Source organism: Talpa europaea (assembly GCF_964194135.1).
Source record: "Talpa europaea genome assembly, chromosome: 9".
NCBI classification, from domain to species: domain Eukaryota; kingdom Metazoa; phylum Chordata; class Mammalia; order Eulipotyphla; family Talpidae; genus Talpa; species Talpa europaea.
The window spans coordinates 25,814,171-25,836,226 of record NC_140076.1 but is presented as its reverse complement, the minus strand read 5'-3'; the positions used below and the strand labels follow the sequence as shown (position 1 = coordinate 25,836,226).

At 38.8% G+C, this 22,056-nt stretch overlaps 1 protein-coding gene across 2 annotated transcripts in view; it reads left to right on the top strand.

The window, feature by feature from the left end:
* Positions 1–215: 215 nt before the first annotated feature.
* Positions 216–22,056, top strand: part of FOXJ3 (forkhead box J3) — a gene marked incomplete at both ends in the record, with an annotated part of 57,692 nt that continues 35,851 nt past the window's right edge. Inside the window, 3 exons of one of the 2 annotated variants that reach the window (XM_084242175.1) lie at positions 216–274; positions 13,287–13,611; positions 16,543–16,617. In XM_084242175.1, coding sequence (XP_084098301.1) covers positions 231–274; positions 13,287–13,611; positions 16,543–16,617 — 444 coding nt within the window. The remainder of the gene's footprint in view (positions 275–13,286; positions 13,612–16,542; positions 16,618–22,056) is intronic. The other variant, XM_084242176.1, reaches the window with a different exon arrangement.

The following is a 22,056-nucleotide window of genomic DNA, read 5'->3' as shown; positions in this document are numbered from 1 at the left end:
GTGCTTTTTTTCTCTTATGCTTTCTGTGTTGTTGGTCTTCCTCAGTATGTAAGCCCTTTTAATAGCATTTTGATTCATGTGGGTATGTGTTTATATAATGGTGAATTTTTTAGCCTGTTTCTCTTTTCGGAGTGTTTTAATTAGAACTGTGGCATGGTATATAGTTTGATTTACCTTGGAGCATCTGATAATTAACTCTTCTTTGCTTTTCAGATTCTCTTTGTGGCCAGATGGGTTTGTATGGACAGGCTTGTCCATCTGTAACTTCATTAAGGTGAGCATTTTTCTCTTTATTGGGAAATTGTAACATTTTAAAGATCATATTGGTCAAGTAATAGTAGGATGAATTTCAAGGTGAGGTTCAGAATGAAATACTGTATATATATATATATTTTTTTTTTTTCAAATAGTGCTATTTGTTGGGGTTGGGAGATGTTTTTGTTTACAGAGATATTTGTGGTAATGGGATTTGGATCTTAGTTTTTTACTTACATATGTTCTTGTATATGAAATCATGCAATTGCATTTTTTTCATTCCTTTTTAAAAACCAATATACTTTTAATGTATTTTAAATAGAATAAGACTAGATGTAACCTCTTTCTAAAGGATAATATAAGCATAATTCCTAGATTACCCTCATTTATTTAGAAAGTAGAACTAATTTGTTGTATAGTCCACTTGATTTAGTTGTATTTGAAATTGCTAAATCCTGTCTACAAATAAAATTTTGATGTGAGGTCCAGTGAATAAAAGATAAATATGGGACTTTTGTGGTTACTTAGGGTTCCATGTTCTACCCTCACAGTTGCCCCTGAGGGATTGCTGCAGTTCCCACAGCACAGTTTGGGGAAAAAAAAATCTGTTAATTGAAATCTTTCATACTAGAATAGTAAATATTGATGGAAGCATCTATCATTTATATGTGGTGTTGCACCTAGTTATATAATTGTGTTGCACCTGGGTGTGTCATTTATTCACTCAGCATACTGAGTACCTGATCTGTTGTTGGGCATTATTTGAAATGCTGGGTTATAGCAGTGAGCACAGCTGATCAAAATACAGTAATCATTGGGCTTGTGTTCTGGTGAAAAGATAGTTAATAAACAAGATAATGAACAAATCTCTGTTAATGACAGTGATAGGGCTAAGGTGGAAAATAGAGAAAGAGGACAGGAAAAATCGGGGCATGTGTTATTTTAGGTAAGTAGCGAGGGAAAACTTTACTGAAAAGGTGACAGCTGAAAGAAGACCTGAAAGAAGGATGGGATGAGACATATATTTTAGGTATATGGAAGATGAGCATTCCAGGCAGAGGGAGTCCAGGAAGTACCACAGCAACAGATTGCCTTGTATTTTGGTGGAAGGCACTACATACCTGGTGCTGGTGTCTGAGCTCAGGAAAGGAATCCCATGGGTTTGAGACCCAGACCTCAAGGGAAGAGTGCTTGTCTGGTGCTGGAACCTCTGAGTGGGGTATGATGAAGGTGTTTCTACAGTGTTGGAAAAACTGCAAATTGGATTCAGTTATTGCTACAGAAAGCACTACTGCTATAGGCATAAAGGGGCTTTGCTGGGACAAAGAAAAGTACACAGGTATCTCCTTCCACCTTTAGTTGTGCAGTTCATCTTTGGTGCCCCTTCTTATCAGAACCTTACAGGAAATAAGCTGTCAAAGCAGAATTGTAGGGGCCTCCCTGGTGGCGCAAGGGGTTAAGCGCCGCACTGTTTTTGCAACAAGCATGTATTCTACTAAAATTACATGAACAATAGCTGTATACCAGATCTGAGAAAACTCTTTTCATACCATATTTCTTTTTTTAAAAAAAAGATTTATTTATTTATTTTTACAAGCACTGGGTACAGTCAGAAGAGCGGGAGGGCGAGAGAATTCACCAGAGCCAAAGCAGGTAGCAGAACAGGCAGAAGGACTGAAGTACACCGCTGAGGGGAGCAGCGGGCAGCAGGAGAGGTCTGCGCGCCATGTGGGACCCTCACCTGGTGGCCCGGGATCAAACCAGCGCCACAGAGGCTGCAGGCAGCTTCGCAACACAGCGCTCAACCGCTGTGCCACTGGGGAGGCCCCATACCATATTTCTTAGAAGTATGCTGGAACAAATTATCAAGCTATTGCCCCTCATCTCCAATCCCCCATCCCTGCTTCCCATTCTGGCTTAGTGATGCTGGAACTGAGATTCTGCAAACTACATTTCTGCTTTTTTCTTTTTTTAAAGATTTATTTATTTGTGCATACAAGAGCCGGGGTACAGGCCAGAGATGCGGGGGGTGAGAGGATTCACCAGAGACAGAGTGGGGAACAGAACAGGCAGACTGACTAAAACACACTGCTGAGGGGAGCAGCGGGCGAGACAGGAGAGGTCTGCTGCACCATGAGGATAGCTCCCTGGCCAGCCGGGGATCGAACTTGTGCTGCAGAGGCTGCGGATAGCTTCACAGTGCTGTGCTTAACTCCTTGCGCCACCAGGGAGGCCCGATACAGTTCCTATCAAACAATAAAATTCTGAAATTTTAGCACAGTCTGTTTGGTTTCTTGAGTTCGTATAATATCGATTCAGCCTGAGGTGTACTTGTGTTTTACCTCCAAGTACGGATTCAGTAAAGAGCAGAAGTATACTGAAAGAAAGCAAAAACATGAACTTTAAGTAAACACATAAATGCATATAATGTACTTTCACATACTGTAGCAATAGACTATTTTTGTAACTTGGTTTGTACACAGCAAAAAAATTTGATGTAGGGCCTCCCTGGTGGCACAGTGGATTGAGCGCCGTGCTATGAAGCTGTCCGCAGCCTCTGTTCGATTCCCAGCTGGCCAGGGAGATTCCCACATGGCGCAGCAGACCACTCCTGTCTCGCCTGCTGCTCCCCTCAGCAGTGTATTTTAGTCAGTCTGCCTGTTCTGCTCCCGACTCTTTCTCTGGTGAATCCTCTCACCCTCCCACGCCTCTGGCCTGTACCCCAGCTCTTGTATGAATGAATAAATCCTTAAAAAAAAATTCGGTGTTTCTTTGGACTTGTTAAAATGGGCCTGGATACATTTCTGAACTTTATGGTTCATACCTGTATATAACCTGGGACTGTATACTACTGTGGAGTTATCCAGTAGTATTCTAAGTAGTTTCTGGTAACATTCACTACCTTTTACCTGAGCTCTCCTCCTCCTCTTATCTTTTTCTTTACCTCCTTTGGTGCTTGTTTCTCTTTTTGTTATGATTCTCTTTTAAATATGTCTTTTATTTTTGATCTAGTGTATCTGTTTAGGATGTGCTGAGAAACACATAAGGATACTTTAGCACCAGAGAAGCTCATGTGTTAGTCTCAGATGAATTTCCTGTCCATGTGTTTTCTCATTCTCATTTTCCTCCTCTTGATATTGATGATCTTGCTATTTAGAGTGACCAGAGGAGGGTAGATTTATTTTAAGACTTCTTACTGCCTTGTAGTAGCAGCTTGGCATTGATAAAGTAGCTCTGGTAGCTTTAGAATGAGGAAGGCACAAGTTCAAATCTCTGCAACTTACTAGCTGTGAGATATTAGGCAAGTTATTTCATTTCCCCTAATACTTCTGTACTATGGTTGTTAATACTTACCTCACTGATGTGTTAGGATTTATGACATTACATATCTAGTAAGGTACCTGACAATCCCCCCCCTCTTTTGTCTTCAATAGTAGTAGACAAAGGAATCATTCTCTTTAGAATAAGGAGGGAATGAAACAGATTTGTATGCTTCACTGTCAGCTCAAGAACATGTGGTATAAGAGCATTTTTCCCCCCCTTTCTATTTCCCCTTCAACCTAAATTCTTAGAATTTAGAGTATCTACAACAGTGTTTGGATTTAGATTAAGGATGGCCTTTAGATTAAGGATGTTGCTGACATTTTAATATTATGTTTGTTTATTCCACACAGTGGCAGAAATATCTTTGCATTATCTTGCCATAGTTTATTATGGTTATCTTTATCAAACTTTTTTTCAATTGATAAAGTCTTTTATATGTTTAGATATGGCATGGTCTAGTTAAATGGAAATAGAATATGAAAAATAATGACAAATCCTTTTCTTTTTCATCATTTCAGAAACATTTTCTAAAATGTATTTTGAACTTTTCTGGCTTATCTTCTAAAGCTTAACTGTCTGATGTGGTAGCCACTAGCTTCATGTGGCTATTTTAACGAAAAGTTCAGTTTCTTAGTCACACTAGCCACATACCAAGTACTCCATAGTCACACATGTCTAGTAACGGCCACATTGGAAAACACAGAAATATTTTCGTTGTTGCAGAAAGCCTATTGGATGTGCTTGTCTAGATCATCCTAAACATACTTTCATATTTGATATAAGATGATGTAATGTTGCATTGTCTCCATATTTAAATATCAGGTATTGAAGAATACCCTTTACTATTAATTGACTTGACAAATTATAAAATTGCATTGTGACTAAATATTGAAACTTGAATAACTAGCATTTAGGGTGTAGTACTGATGGCTTACTTGAGAATCTGAGGGATCGGTACTATGGATAGGTCTCTCTCTATTGAAGATTATGTTGCTCAGTGCAGATTTTAAGAATAGAACCCATTTCTTCACAGTTTATCTTAACATTCTCTTCTCCACCTCCCACATGTGTTTGGAACTTACAGAGTAGTATACTAACTGTAAAAAAGTACAATTCACAGAGTTTATGGGAGAGTGAGATTAATTGAGGAAACTATTTAATATCTTATAGGTATATCTTTCCACAGATACTTTAGGAAATAAAAAAACCAAAAGGAGAAACCCATGTAATATGAGAGTAGCTCTAAAGGAGAAGACATATATATATATATATATATTTTTTTTTTTAAAGATTTATTTATTTTTATTTATACAAGCACTGGGTACAGTCAGAAGCGCGGGAAAGTGAGAGAATTCACCAGAACCAGAGCGGGGAGTAGAGCAGGCAGAAGGACCGAAGTACACTGCTGAGGGGAGCAGAAGAGGTCTGTGCGCCATGTGGGACCCTCCTCCGGTGGCCGGGGAGCAGCCGGGGATCAAACTGGCGCTGCAGACGCTGCAGGCAGCTTCGCAACCCAGCGCTCAACCGCTGCGCCACCGGGGAGGCCCAAGCCATATAAATTTTATAGTTTTACCTTTTGCATATGGCACAAAAGGTAGTTTTGGTTTTTGTTTTTCCATTTTTGTGTATAATCTGAGTTGGTAAGTGAGGGTCATAGTTAACTTTTTTTCCCCCATGCAAATAACCATGTTTTCAGTATTATTTTTTGAAAAGTCTTCTTTCTCCATTATTTTGTCTTGGCACTTTTATCAAAAATCAATTGGTCATATATGTGTGGGGGTCTAGTTTTGGACTCTTCCTTTGATTTATGTCCACACTTGCATGAGAACCTATCTTGATTATTGTAGGTTTTTTTTTTTTTTTTTTTAATTTTTAGCTTTTTCCATTTTTAAATTTGTTGAGGTAATGTTGATTTACAACACAGTGTATGTTTCAGCGGTATGGTTTCAGACCCCTGCAAACTATGTTCTCATACTGTGTCCACCACCAAAAATCTTCCACCATGGTCCATTAAGTCCTCTCCCCCTTTTATTGTTAGTTTTATAGTAAGTCTTGAAATCTGGTAATTTAAGGACTTCATGCATTTCATGTTGGAAAAAAAACCTGGTACCTCATATCTGCTTAGTAGTCCCCTCAGCATTGTATTTCTGTCGTCTGCCTGTTCTGCTCCCTGCTCTGTCTCTGGTGGGTCCTCTCACCCTCCTGCGCCTCTGGCCTGTACCCCACCTCTTGTATAAAATAAATAAATCTTAAAAAATAAAATTAAAAACTTAACATATTTATAAATTATCAAATAAACTATTAGAAGATGGTTAATAACTATAGAAGATGGGCAGTAACTATGATTCCCTTGAGTATATGGGAGAAAATGGGAAATTATTTTTTTATTTAAAGATGTATTTCATTTATGCATACAAGAACTGGGGTGCAGGCCAGAGGTTGGGGGGCATTGAGAGGAATCACCAGAGAGAGTGGGGAGCAGAACAGGCAGATCTACTGAAATACACTGCTGAGGGGAGCAGTGCGCGAGGCGGGAGAGGTCTGCTGCACCATGTGGGTTGCTCCCTGGCCACTGGGGATTGAACTCATGCTGCAGTGGCTAGTGATAGCTTGATAGTGCTGTCTTTAACCCCTGCGCCACCAGGGAGGCCCTAGAGATGTCTTTAGTAGTAGTTAGACAAATAAAAAGTGCAGGAGAGTTTGCAGTTCAGGGTTCAACTGGTCACTTCTGAATTGTTTTTGCAAAAATATTAGGAACCCAGATTCCTTGTTTCTATTCCTATTTTCTTTGACTTTCATTCTCAGAAATCACGTTATGATCCAAGATGCCTGCTCTAGCTCCAGATAGAAGGAAGGGCAAAGGGTGCAGTGCTATCTGAAATAAAATTGGGGTTATATTCTTAAGGAAGAAGGTAAAAACAGATACTTGGTAGCAGTTAGTAGTCTCTGCCATAGCCCCTGCTTCTGATTGCTTTGGGTGCTGAGATACTGTAACCTGAGTTATATATATATAAATACATATATGAATATGTATTAACCCCCGGAAATGTACATAATTAGAATACTTTCCCATGTTTTCTGGGTCTTGAGGTGAAATGCCAAGTGCCAGGAATGAAGAGGGAGGACTCCGGAATATCTTGATCATAACTTCATTATCCTTATTATTTTCCTTATTGTCCTACTTCCATTTAAGGAGCCACAGTATCATTATTCATCTCCCCCCTTTTTGATACTTGAAACTTGAAAACTTTCTGAGTAAGCCTTGCCTACTGCTCGGTAGTTAGGGAAGTTACAAAGGGAAACCAAGCAATGTCCTAAAGTAGCTAAAAAGCATATTTTGGAGGGCCTCCCCGGTGGCGCAGCGGTTGAGCGCTGGGTTGCGAGGCTGCCCGCGGCCTCTGCGGCGCCGGTTTGATCCCCGGCTGCTCCCCGGCCACCGGAGGAGGGTCCCACATGGTGCGCAGACCTCTCCTGCCGCCCGCTGCTCCCCTCAGCAGTGTACTTCGGTCCTTCTGCCTGCTCTGCTCCCCGCTCTGGCTCTGGTGAATTCTTTCACCCTCCCGCGCTTCTGACTGTACCCAGTGCATGTATAAACAAAACAAACAAACAAATAAATAAATAAAACATGCCTCTATTAAAAAAAAAATTAAAAAAAAAAGCATATTTTGGATTATCTCAGTGGCAGTGTTTTATAAAGTGGTAATAGAATCCTCTCACTACCCCCATGTTATGACTTTGTGTTAAGTCATTTTTGTTAATGCTTTTTACCTCTACTTTTAATGCATTTTATGCCCCCTGGAACTTACTTTTAATTAACAACTACCATCATAGATTTAAGAAATATGAGGCATAAGTTTTCCGTGCCTTCCTTTCTCCCACAAATAACATTATCTTTTTATCTTTGCTTTCATCATCCTGTTTTCTCTGCTATTCCAGTAGAACTGTCTCTATATGGACTCTGTATAGTGCTTGTCAGTCTGTGCTCTTTGAGTCATCCTTTTTTCCAGTAATTAAAGGACTAAAGGATCCTGTGCTATCCTTACCTGTTGCTATTGAGTCTTCTCTTAGTCACCTCTTTTTAGCTTTTCAGTGTGTATGGTCTTTCTTGTTTGGGGAGGTACACGCTGTTACCTTTTTTGGGTAGTCATTATTTTAAATTTATTGACCACCGTTTACTCACTGTGTTCTGAGGCATTAGGAAGAGAGGAAAAAAACAAAAGTTCCTTCATTGAAGGAATTCGTGGTCTCATGGAAGGGAGAAAAAGATAATTATAATTCTTTGTGGATTTATGGTAGAGATATTTATATTTTATGGTGGAAGCAGGATCTAGTTCAGTTTAGGAGATGGAAACTGGAAAGAATGGTTTGACCAGGCTTTCTGGAGGGATAGATGTTTGGTGTAAATCTTGGAATAAAAGTAGAAGCCAACTGGGCAGAGTATTTCTTATCAAAACACTGTGTGATTTGTTTAGCTAATATATAGTTGGCATGGTGTTAGGTAGCACCTGAACTATTAGTGCATGATTACTATCCTCAGTGTGGGAGTGGGGGTTTGGGATGGGTGGGGAAAGGGGTAGACGGTGGAATGAGGGAGTGAAGGTAGAAAGCTTAAGCATATGAAGCAATTATATGTATGAAACCACATAGTAAATGGCAAAGTGAGTTATAATTGTATTAGGAATTACTGATTAATGAAAGATTAGTGAAAGCTAAAAGTAGTTGAAAATGAGTTTAGATTGAGTACCGTAGGAGAAAGGGAACTATTGAAGGTTTCAGGGTACAATGGTAAGAAAACGTTGCTGACAGATTTCTCTTGGAGTGTGTGCATGGACTCTGGAGGTGCTTAGTCTGTCTAGGAGGCTGACTAGGAACCTTTTGGTATTAGGTGAGGTAATGAGGGCCTGGCATTTCTTAACCAGATTTTCATAACCAGATTCCTCAGAGACTTCCAGGCTGTTTTTAAATTTGTCACATCTGTTCTCTAATACAAGTGGACTCCTATCATCACCATTCCACTTACAGATTTCATTCTAAAGTTAATGATGATATGGCTAAATCTAATGGTCATTTTTTATGTTTTCTCAGTGCTTAGTGGAGGACCACTTCAGTGGCCAGTCTAAGTACCAACAATGGAGACATATTTTACCTCACTAAGAAGAATATATAAAATTTAATAACTTGCAAAACAAACAAAATCCAAACCCACAGAAGCCCCACTTTTTCAAAATTTAAATTGAAGGGAGATGTTTTATAGTGTACTTCAAACCTGCTTTAGCAGAACTGGTGAAAATACATGTAACAATGGAATAATTCTTACCCATGATGTCTTTGATGATTTGGAACCATTTTCTTCCCAGTCTATTTGAATCTTAACTTTCTTTTAGTCTTAGCTGAAATTCTTGCTTTTGTCTCTTAAGGCTGAAGTCTATGTTGTCCTCTCCCTTTTCTGAGCCTTTACAGCATCCAGAGCTCAGCTTTGCACTCTTTTTTTTTTTTTTTTTTAAGATTTATTTTATTTATTTATACAAGCACTGGGCACAGTCAGAAGCACGGGAGGGTGAGAGAATTCACCAGAGCCAGAGCGGGGAGCAGAGCAGGCAGAAGGACCGAAGTACACTGCTGAGGGGAGCAGCGGGCAGCAGGAGAGGTCTGCGCGCCATGTGGGACCCTCCTCCGGTAGCCGGGGAGCAGCCGGGGATCGAACCGGCGCTGCAGAGGCAGTGGGCAGCCTCGCAACCCAGCGTTCAACCGCTGCGCCACCGGGGAGGCCCTCAGCTTTGCACTCTTACTGAGTTGTGTTGGACTTTCCTAAATGGAGCATTAGTTCTTGGAGGACAGGAATTTTATCATTGTTTGTGTGCATGTGTGTATAAAATCTTGCTCTGTTATAACCATGCACATACGTGTAATTATAGATTCTTATTAAATTTTTTTTTTTTCAATAGAGGCATGTTTTATTTATTTGTTTGTTTGTTTGTTTATACAAGCACTGGGTACAGTCAGAAGCGCGGGAGGGTGAGAGAATTCACCAAAGCCAGAGCGGGGAGCAGAGCAGGCAGAAGGACTGAAGTACACTGCTGGGGGGAGCAGGGGACGGCAGGAGAGGTCTGTGCGCCATGTGGGACCCTCCTCCGGTGGCCGGGTTGCAGCCAGGGATCGAACTGGCGCTGCAGAGGCCGCGGGCAGCTTCGCAACCCAGTGCTCAACCACTGCGCCACCGGGGAGGCCCCTTATTAAATTTTTAACGCATACTAAATACCAACTTAACTGTGTGTTTATATTAACTGAGACTCATTAAGTCTCAAACAGTGGCATTGGTGGAAGGAAACAAGTTAAAGATGGTTCTACATAGGATGCATCTGCAATATCAATTACATTTCAATTCGGCACATGCTTTTATGTTAAATTTGTAAGTGTATAGGACTGACTGGTTTGGGAATGTGAACAAAATCAAGCTACTCAGATTTGATTGAGGATGATAGCATGGTATAATAATAGCCAACATTTATTGAATGAAATTTCAATAATAGTACAACTACCATTATCATTACTACCATCACTGGTAGCTAATGTTTGTTGAATACATATTATTTGCCTGCCACTGTTTTGAGTACTTTCCATTAGTAAGGATGGTCCTATTATTAGTCCTTACTTTGCAGATGAGATATGGTAAAAAAAAAACTACTGGACTGGGCATCAGGAAATCTAGACTTTGACTTTAGTTCTGCTGCTAACTACCCTGTGAGAATTTTGGCAAGTCTTTGACTTCAGTAGTCCATAGTTTTTCATCTTCAGGTTGAAGGGATTAGTCTATAATCTCTCAGGTACTTGCTCATTCTGTTGACATGTGTGATCTCTAAATTACATTGTCTTCCTTCTTATAATTTATTTCTTATAATTTATTTCATGCTGGGAACAAGCATTTCTAACTGAGATTGTGAGCTGTATGACAAGTTGTTTATATCTGTAAGGTGTTATGCAGAGGAATTTGGTTTCAGAGGAATGCATATAATAGAGATGGAGGGAATTTGAGAAAATGAGAAAGATAAAATTGTGGGTAAAAATAACTAAAAAAGAAGATAATAGGACTACTGGCAATGCAGGTAGAATCCTCATGACTGTCTCTTGATTTATAATTGCTATTGCTAATCTGGTTTACTTTACAGTGGATTGGTACCATTCCAAGATACACTTGGAGTAATAGTATTAACTAACACTGAGTGTTTGTTCTGTGTTATGCTATCACATTTAATTCTCAAAGTAATAAATTAACTTTAGATACCATTATTGTTTCATTTTACAGAAGAGAAAGCTGGGATTTAGAGACATTAATTAACATTTTCATAGTCCACTGCTAGTAAATGGTAAAATAAGTATTTGAACTCTGGTCTGCTTAACTTGAGATTCTGTGTTCTTCATCATTTCTCTGTTGCCACCTAGAAGTTCAGCTTTTTTTTTTTTCAAAGTTTTATTTATTATTTATACAAGCACTGGGTACAGTCAGAAGCGCGGGAGGGTGAGAGAATTCACCAGAGCCAGAGCAGGGAGCAGAACAGGCAGAAGGACCATAGTACACCTGAGGGGAGCAGCGGGCGGCAGGAGAGGTCTGCGCACCATGTGGGATCCTCGCCTGGCGGCCAGGGATGAAACCGGTGCTGCAGAGGCTGTGGGCAGCTTCGCAACCCAGCACGCAACCCAGCACTCAATTGCTGAGCCACCAGGGAGGCCCTCAGCTTTTTTTTTTTTTTTTTTTTTGAGATTATTTATTTATGGAAACAAGAACTGGGTTACAGAGACAGAGTGGGGAACAGAACAGGCAACCTGACTGAAATATACTGCTCAATGGAGCAGTGGGCAAGACAGGAGAGGTCTGCTGTGCCATATGGGTCAGCTCCCTGGCAGGCCAGGTTTTGAACTTGTGCTGCAGAGGCTGAGGATCGTTTCACAGTGCGGTGCTTAACCCCTTGCTCCACCAGGGAGGCCCTAGAAGCTCTGCTCTTAAGCACATATTCCAGGTTTCTTTTTGCATGCAGCCATTTGAGCTAAGGAACCTGTGTAAGATTTTAGAGATTTTGGCCACAGATTTTTCCTTTCAACTGAGGTACTTTTAAATTTTTCATTTTTAAAAAAGATTTATTTATGCATACAAGAACTGGGGTACAGGCCAGAGGCGCTAAGGGGAGCAGCAGGCAAGATAGGAGAGGTCTGCTGCGCCATGTGGGCTGCTCCCTGGCCTGCTGGGGATCGAATTTGTGCTGCAGAGGCTGTGGATTGCTTCATAGGTTGCATCTTAACCCCTTGTGCCACCAGGGAGGCCCTAAATTTCTCATTTTGTGACCCACATGGCACAGCAGACCTTTCCTGTCTTGCCCACTGCTCCCCTCAGCCGTGTATTTCAGTCAGTCCTCCTGTTCTGCTCCCCACTCTGTTCTCTGGTGAATCCTCTCACCTCCCCGCCCCTCCTGCCCCATCTTCCCCCGCACCTCTGGCCTGTACCCCAGCTCTTTTATGCATAAATAAATCTTTAAAAAAATTTCTCGTTTTGTTTTCTTTTTTCCCTTTATTTTGATATCACTTTAGAAGTATTTCTTTCTTCTCTACTTTATTGTCATGGTCATTGTTCCTGCTTCTTTGTTCTCAGAATAGAAAGAGTTGTACCGTTTGTTGAAAAGTTATTTCCAGTGTGAAATGTCAAGCTTTGTTTCTACATTTTTATTTTCAGTTCTCAGAGAAGCTTCTTCCCTTCTCCAGAATATGTGTTAACTTGGTAGATTTTGTTTTTCATTCTTCTTTGGGTGGTAATGATCCAAATTTTTCAGCATTGTTGAGAAATACATTATAGAATCCAGATCACTGTAAGTTTGCCTAAGCCTGTCCTTGAGCTTTTTAATGCTGCTTTTCTTGCTGTCTAATTTATATGATTTACTCTCTCATATTCTAGATCTTTAGTTATTTTTCTTAAGCTAGTTCTTTGACCTGTTGCTGCACACACACAAGTGTAAGTGTGTATGTACGTGTGTATGCCTTTTTTAATTGCCTGGTACTGCCTAGCCTCCTTTTCTCTTGTTCATTTGTGTCCTTGAGTTTGCATTCCTCTTGTCGGTCAACTCCCCCAGCTAGCTTGTCTCCTTGCTATTCTTGTCTACCCTGCTTCACTCTTCCTACCTCCCACCTGCTCGACTGCCTTCTTTCCTTCATGAAAATTCCTGTGCCTGTTTCTTAGTTACTTCTTTAACCTCTTGCTTCCTCTTTACTTTTAGTGTTCTTTTGTTGGTATGATTTCCCTAAAATAAGTGAAAATGAAATGCTATTTTCCATTTTAACTTTTTACAAGACTTGTGATATTGGTGATTAAAGAACTGGTCTGCAAACTGAGCTTTTCAAGCTATGATTCTGTTGCCCTCTTTAAAGGGACTGATAGTCGCTTTCAGAAAGATTGATATTGGACTCACTTTGTATGTATCATTCTGTATCTTAAACATTTTAAAGCCAAATTTATGTTTTGGAGAGGAAAAAATTAAGAAAAAAGATTGGAAATATTGATCCCTTAAATTTTTGGTTTGGTCATTAACATACTCAAATCTTTTTCCTCCAGATTTAACTCAGGCTTTCCCTCACTTTGGAACTCCTAGATTTGTGAATATTGGATATTTTGAGACGCAGGGGTTCTTTCCTTGATACTGACTAAGGAGTCTATTTACCTTCAGGATGACATCTGAACTGGAGAGCAGCCTAACATCTATGGACTGGTTACCACAGCTTACCATGAGAGCAGCCATCCAAAAATCTGATGCTTCGCAGAATGCACATGGAACAGGAATTTCTAAGAAGAACGCACTTCTTGACCCAAATACAACTCTGGACCAGGAAGAAGTCCAACAGCATAAAGATGGGAAACCTCCATACAGTTATGCCAGCCTCATTACATTTGCAATTAATAGCTCACCCAAAAAGAAAATGACTCTAAGTGAGATTTACCAATGGATTTGTGATAACTTCCCATACTATAGAGAGGCTGGCAGTGGTTGGAAGGTAAGAATTTCATTTGAATTACTACTTTTATGCACTAAAAATATCCTATTGACTTTAAAGCTTTGTAGAGGCTTACATAATTAAAGATGAAATTCTGGGGGCCTCCCTGGTGGCTCAGGTGCCTGAATACCGCACTGTGAAGCTGTCTGCAGCTTCTGCAGTGCAGGTTTGGTCCTGGCCAGCTGGGGAGAAACCCAAATGGTGCAGAAGACCTCTCTTGTCTCATCCACTGCTCCCCTCAGTAGTGTCTTCTGTCAGTCTGCCTGTTCTGTTCTCCACTCTGTCTCTTGTGAATCTTCTCACCCTTCTGCACATCTGGCCTGTACTCCGGTTCTTGTATAAATAAATACATCTTTAAAAAAAAAAAAAGATGAAATTCTGGTTACTAGTCATTTTTAGGGTGTCAAATAGGAAATTAGTTTTTTTGTTTAGGCAAGTAGCTTTGTATTTTATAGATATCAGTTTGATAGTGCTTAGTTGTATTATAGGAACGACTAGCAAAAAGTAATAACAGAAATAACATAATTTTCACTGGAAGTTAATATGCACAGTTCAGGTAAGTTGATAGTGAGTCTAAGGCAAAAAATAAGGTAATATTGCAGTTAGTACTGTTTTTATCATCCAAGTTTTTTAAGCATTTTATTTTTAAAGAATTTTAGATTTATAGAGTTTTAAATAGCACAAAGGGCCTTAAGTGCTCCTGCCCCTCTATCAGGAGACTATATTTGCTTGTTATTTAGGCCCCTGGACTTGTGGTTGGGGCTTTCTCAGTGTCTCTTTCCCTTGGTCTACTTAATCGTGTATCTGTAGCTGCTTTTGGATGGGAGTTTCCTTCCTTTCTCCTGTCTATAGCTGATCAGTGTAAATCTTGGGCCCAAGGTAATTTCTGTTGTTTGTCCTAGACATAAAGTAATTTTGTTTCTCCCTTTCATTAGTGGTAGATTTTTGCCTGTGTCCTGGGAAAGGATTTCCTGTCTCTTCTTAAGAGTTAAAATTCCCACCCTTCTAGGTGGTGACAGGGGTTAAGATGCAGCACTATGAAGCTATCCGCAGCCAAGGCAACAGGAGTTCAATCCCTGGCCAGGGAGGTGACCCACATGGCGCAGCAGACCTCTCCTGACTCGTCCATTGCTCCCCTCAGTAGTGTATTTCATTAGATCTGCCTGTTCTGCTTGCATCTCTGGCCTGCACCTCAGCTTTTGTATGCATAAATAAATCTTAAAAAAAAAAAAGTTAGAAGGGTTTATTTCCATTCTTCCCTCAGAAGCACTCTTTGCCAGCATCCTGTGGGTGAGAGGTTTTACTGCCCCTCTATCAAACTTGAGTTTTTAAATTTATAAGGCTGAAGAAGAATGGTAACTTTCTATGTGTCTGGGACTCTAAGGGGACTCATAGTCCCATGCTGGGCCTTTCAAAGTTTAGCAGAGTTTTTTTTTTTAAGTTTTTTTTTTTTTTTAAATTAATTTATTTATGCAAGCACTGGGTACAGTCAGAAGTTTGGGAGGGTGAGAGAATTCACCAGAGCCAGAGGCGGGAGCAGAACAGACACAAAGACCGAAGTACACTGCAGCGGGCAGCAGGAGAGGTCTGCGCGCCATGTGGGACCCTCCTCCGGTGGCTGGGGAGCAGCCGGATTGCGCTGCAGAGGCTGCGGGCAGCTTTGCAACCCAGCGCTCAATCGCTGCGCCACCGGGGAGGCCCCTTAGCAGAGTTCTTGACTGCTTGAATGGTAGTCTCTTCTTTCTCCCATGTTCTGCCAGAGATCAAACAGTTTGTATGTCCCCTTTCTCCTGTCCCCTCTTAAGAATTTAATTTGTTGGGTTGCCTTGCAACCTCACTTCTCTGATGCAACTCAAAACTGGTATGATTTTTTTTGATTAATCTTTTGTTTTCTCCTTGTTTGGCAGAGATCATCATCTTTTGTAGCTGTTTACATCCCATGCGCAGGTGGAACTGTCATAAGTTTCATACTGCTCTTTTGGCAAATAAGATAGGCTTTAATTTATGTTCTGTTGTCTTTTTAAAACTTCTTTAATCCAGGTATTGTTCCATGAGAGGAAAGTTTTAATCTAGTTCTGAATTTTATATTAAAAGCTACAATAGACATTATACCAACACTCCCCCACAAAATTCTAAGTAGTGGCTGCATGCAGATGGAACTCCTTTCCGCCAGATACCTGGCCATTTTGGAACAAAATTATAGACTGGACTTTGGAGTATTTCTTTAAGAAAAAATGATCTTTGGGTATTTTCTGTAAAAATTGACACAATACTGCTTGCTCATGAAAAGATTTCATGCTTCAGATTCTCTAGGTACATTTTCCTGCCATCTAAGTTGGCTGTTCTTTCCTGCTACATTGAGAAACCTGAATGTTATTACTAACCCTGTTAAGCCAATGTCTTCCCATTTGGTTTTTTTCTTTTTGACAGTTTGTAGAGAGACCCAAATTATCTTCTATGTGCTTTGTAATGCCTTGCAGATCATTTGAATATTGCAAAAAAGGACAAAGGAAGAACATCATCACCTATAATTTTATGTAGAATAATTTTTAGTATTTTGTGTTCTTACTTTCAAGAATAGATATATAAATAAACATCACAAACATACAGTTTTATATTTAGCATTTGATATTTAACATTAATCATAGCTTTCTTCCTGTACCATTAGATGGTCATATTGCATTTAAAAATAATCAGTATATTCCAATTTTGGGAGTTTTAGAAAACCCATTTGGAATTATTCCTGTATAACTACTACTCTTGCAGTATTCATAACTTGAAAATCAAAAAGATAAAAACGTAAAGCTCATTTAAAAAGCTTATTCCATTTGTTAATGCATAGAAATATCTAGGTTTCTGATTCTGTTTTTAAAGGTGGGTTTTGTTTTTTTGGATTCCAGTGACCCTGTGGGTTTTTTTCTTTAATTTCAGAATTCCATACGACATAATCTGTCACTGAACAAGTGTTTCCTTAAAGTGCCTCGATCCAAGGATGACCCCGGAAAGGTAGGATTTATTTTAAGATAAAAATGTTTGGTTTCTTCATTATATCTGTTGTCATGATTGATATTGAGCCATATCTGTTATATAAAGAAAACTAACTGGAATGAGAGCATTTAAGAATTTACCTAGTTCATTGGTCAGGAACTTTTGTGATACAGTCTACTCTCTTCCTATCCGCCTTGCCCACTGCCATTTTATTGTAGTTGGTATGCTTCATGGATCAGTCAGGCAGGATAGCTTTCTTTTGAAGTGGTGAGAAGCTAGCTGTTGTAGAACTGGTCCTCTTACAGCTTGTTGTTTCTAGTTTTTGTTTGGTTATCTTCTTAAGTGTTGTGTGTTAAGTTAAATTTGGTTTTTGAACTGTTTATCAGAAACTACAGTTTATTAATTATTACACATGAGATGGATCTGTGTGTAATTGGTAACAAGTAGAAGTAATTCTTACTCTGAAATATGATTTTTCTGTTAGCTTATTTCTCTCCCCCTCCTCCCCCCAAGAATATAGAAAAAATAACTTTCTGTTACTCCCCCCCTTTTTTTTAAGTTGCTGTTTTCCCCCTCTATTCCATTTATCTCCAGCCACTGGTATGTTTTTAGTACTTTATAGAGACGTTCCTTATTTTGTTTAATGGCCATGTCAACTGCAGTGTGGCCTGAATTTAGTACTGGTTACTTGGTAGCTGAAGCTCAGCTTACTTGTTTGGATTGGGTTTTTTTGTTGCTTTTTTTTTTTTTTTTTGGATTATCTTGATAAATTATTAGATTAGGACTTTGAGACAGTGTGTTTATTATTAGCAGGCATGCATTCTTGTTGGGTGGTTAGACTTTGTGTCATTTTCTTTGGGCTATCTCTGGAAAAATCTTTAAAATGTAACCCTGGTCATATTATTAGCACCCTGCTTAAATGTACTCCTGGGTATCCTAGAGATTTTTCTTTATTATAAAATTTCCTTTTCCTTGATCTGCCTGACTAGCTATGATTTTCCTCACTTAAGACCTACTGTAAGAAATGATTGATATTTTTCAAATATATCTTTCATGTAGACTTCTCTTATTACATCAACTCCCTTCCTCTACTTGTCTGGCCATTCCTTGTCTTTTAAGATTGAACTACAACCAATGTTGCTTTCCTATTCCCACACCTCACCTAAATTTGCTGTTTTTTAAGTTCCTGTTATTTTGTTATTGTTATAGTAATTTCTAATTGGTACCCCCAATTTATAGTAACATTCACATATTAGTAAGCAGTCTTTCAAGAAAAATGTAATTATATTCTCTTTGTTTAAAACTCTCCATTGGTTTTCTACTGCTAATATTATAGGTTAAAGTCTAAATATATGAGGGTAGGGACCATTTGTGTCTTGTTTACTTTTTAATCCAAATTGCTTACACAATGGATAGTGCCGCTGAGGAAACAATGTTGTTGAATGAATGAGTATGTTGTATTCTTTGCTAGACTGTTAACATCTTGAGGTTAGATGTGGAGAGTATTTGTATCTATTTTAAAACTGGCATTCTTATGGATAATATTTTTATAGCACCTTTTATGAATTGATTCTTAATAAGATTGAATAGATTCAATAAAATTGAATAGATTATTAAAGTAGTCTTATTTGACCCAATTTATTGGATTGTCAGAAAAGTCCTGACACATTTTTGCGTATAGAAAAAACATATCATGACTTTTCTGACAACCCAATATTATTTGCCCATGTTCAGAACTCCCCAGCTAATGAATAGGAAGTAGCGAAATCTTTCAGAATTTTAACTTTTTATATTTGTTTCATTATAATATCCTAAAGGCAGTGAATGTATATGAGTTGACTAAAAATATTCCTAAAAGATTTGGAGACTGTATTATTAGAGGATGAAGACACCAGTTTGATTTAGTAAACACTTGGTTTAGTTTTCAAATGAGGTTTGAATCATTAAAAAAATCCAAAACCAGCATACATGAATGCTTGACCATATTGTAGTAAATTTTTTTTTTAAAGATTTATTTATTTATTTATACAAGCACTGGGTACAGTCAGAAGCGTGGGAGGGTGAGAGAATTCACCAGAGCCAGAGTGGGGAGCAGAGCAGGCAGAAGGACCAAAGTACGCTGCTGAGGGTAGCAGCGGGCGGCAGGAGAGGTCTGCGCGCCATGCGGGACCCTCCTCCGGTGGCCGGGGAGCAGCCGGGGATCGAACCGGTGCTACAGAGGCTGCGACAGCTTCGCAACCCAGCGCTCAACCGCTGCGCCACTGGGGAGGCCCATATTGTAGTAAATTTTAACCCAGAGATGTCTTTAGAAAAACTTGTGTTGTCATATTTTCTATGTAGAACTTAAAGCTTTTCTCCATCTTTGATTAAATAGTGCAGGATAGAACAGGTGTAGAAAACATATGGTACTTCTTGTAGTTATTTTTTTTGAGTCAGGATTGTCTTACTAATGAACAACCAAAACAAGACACACACACACAAATAAAAAGCTTTCAACTTCTACCATTGGCCTCTGACTTTAAAGTTTCATTTTTATCAAAATATCATTGTTCTTGTTGATTTTGGCCATACCTTTGATCTTACAGAGTACATATATACTAATGAATAGTTTTTATTTTCAGTCTTAAGGTGAGACTTGAATACGTATTGCTCTTACTAGTTCTGGTCAAGTAAATGTTTTCAATTTGATGTTATAAAATCAATTTACATGAAGGATTTTATTTTTTATATCAAAATTAGATATGTATTTAACCCTTTGCACTCCGAACCATTTTACGATATTTTGATTTAATTTCTTGTGCCATTTCAAGATAAAACTTCAGGGAAACATGCATGTCTCAAAAAGTTGCATTGAAATAACCTCAGTTCCCTGTAATCACTAATAAATTGCAATGTCCCCTGAGAGGGGACATCTGAGTGATATGCTAGAATTCCGATGTCCCCTGAGAGGGGACAGCGGAGTGCAAAGGGTTAAAAAACAAGTTCCATTGCTTTAAAAAAGGTTTTGAAAACCTTTGCTCTAGCCCATTTGTTAGAAGAAGAAACTCAGGGCAATAAATGAGGAATGATTTGACTCAGGTTCAGTGTAGAATTTGACCAATTTCCTTGCAAGTCACAGAAACCCTTTATAGACCAATTTAAGGGAGAAACTATCTGCAGGAAAAAACTAGAGTCTGGTTCTTAAATTTTATCTTCAGGAATGTCTCTTTTTAGTTCTGTTAACTTCTCTTATGGCTTCATTTTTCAGCCTAATTAGAGGCAGAGATGGCCATCAACAGTTTCTGGCTTGTAGTCTGCTAGGTTAGTAGCCATTAGCAAAAAGTATTGCTCCACTCCCTCCTACCCCTCAACCAAGTCATCTGGAGTACAGCAAACATCTTAGAATGAATACTGAATGAACACAATACTTCGCTTTCTTGGTTTCTAGATTAGAGCTTTTTCTACTATACCAGTTTTCCTTGAGAGAGTGGCCAAAATGTTAGTTAAGTTTTGGTACTTATGAATTGTTTTTTTCTTTTTGTATTACAGTGTTTCCTGGCATTTGAGGAGCTTTTCCAAAACCACCCTCACCACAGTGGGAGAAAACCATTGAGCCAAGGTGGGGTGGGAGTAGTTTTTGATCTTGGGTATGGGGTGGACTTTAACCCCCATAGGGTTTTGCTAGCTGCTGCCAGGACCTGGATGGGTCCAAGAGGTAGAGATAGCCGTAGCTCATAATGCATCTTCTTCCCTGTGTTTTTATGATACAGCTTTCTGTTCAGTATATATTACTAGAGAGTTGTGATGGCCAGACTAAACTTGAAGGTACTGTTGAGTTACAGATGTTTTGTGATGGCTGTTTATTTCTCACTAAATTCTTCATCTCTCGAAGTCTTTGTCATGAAAGTCTTTAATATTTGATACTCTCCCATGGTTATGTTGATGGTCTGAAAAATATTTTTCTCTTCATCTCGGAAACTAATTTCAAGCAACCACATTATTGCTTTCTTTGGAAAGAAACACATAAAAAATTTATATTTTGCACCCATAACAGCTGCTTTTTGGGGACGAATCTGTTTTCTTTTTCTTTGATATAACCCTGTTTCTCCTTCATGCAACCTATCTCCAGTGTTTTTACTTCTGCCCTTTATAGCCTCTCTTCTCAATAGCTTTATTTTCTGTATATTGGTTTGTCTTTTTAATCTAATTTTTTGTAAGTCTTGCTATTTTGTGATTCACTTGCCTCATAATTATCTTAAAGTAAGGTAAGTACTTTGCACACATTATAGAAAAACAAATCCTATCCGCTAAATTTAGTTCTGAAAAAAGTTGGAATTCTCTTTCTCTGCTTTCCAGCTTAATCTTTTTACAACCTTGTTCCCGCTTCAGCTCAGAAACATGATACTGTGACTGAAGGAAATAAAAAATATAGGAAATAGCAGCAGTGGGCTCTAATGGAACTGAGATGAGAGCTAAGAAGTTTAAGACCCCATGAAGGCCACTTGCCTGTCCTGGGAGAGGATAACTAGGGTGAATTCATAGTAAGAAGAGCTTTTCTTGTACACTTTTTCTTGTTTGTTGTGGTTGTAAAGGCTCACCAGGTTTGTGAGGAAACAACACACAAATTGCTAGAGAATTAACTTTTAGACGTTATGAGATTATGATTTTTTTCTTTCTGTTCTCTGTATTAGTATAAGGATAAGGGGCTGTTACATAGTTGACTGATCTCTTCTTTCATAGTCTTCTTTTTTAGCCATGTTAGCATTGTGTTGTATTTATTTGTAAATTGTCTATTGGTATCCTCTTTCGAGCACTTTATTTTAAAAAAGAACATTGGGGATTCTGTGTTGTTTTCAGCCAGTACCTGGACATGACCTGTTTTACTGTGAGGTAACCTTCCATTTTCTTCCTATTTCACCTTTCATCTTCCCATTTTCACCTCTCTTCTATTACCACAGCTCTTTGAGCAGATCATAGTTTTAATGAGTAGCTATTTGTGTATATCTGTTTCTACTCAATTGTGAGCTTTTTGTTGATAAGGATAAGGTCTTTGATATTTTCATTCCCCCCATAGAAGATACTATAGTATCTTGATACAGAGTAGATCCTTAATAAACAATTAAGAATGCTATTTGTCTTTTCTCAGTTAACTATGAAATAGTTGTTCTGTTCTTAAACTTTTCTAATTGCACATTAATTCTCTAGCTATTTTAAATTAAGTTGGTCTTTTGATGTAGAAGTATCACTATTACTCCGATTTTTTTCTTTTGATCCATAGGGCAGAGATCAGTATTTATTTCATTCTTAATTTCATTCTTAATTTATTCTTAATTCACATCTACTTTGAATTTGAGAGTAGGTGAATTGATTGAATTTCTCTAATAGTAGTGATTACTTAGTATGTTAGTGATTATTTCGGGTATTAGCAAGAATTCTGTAAGATGATCCAAAGGAAAACTAAGAAGCTGCCAGAAGAAA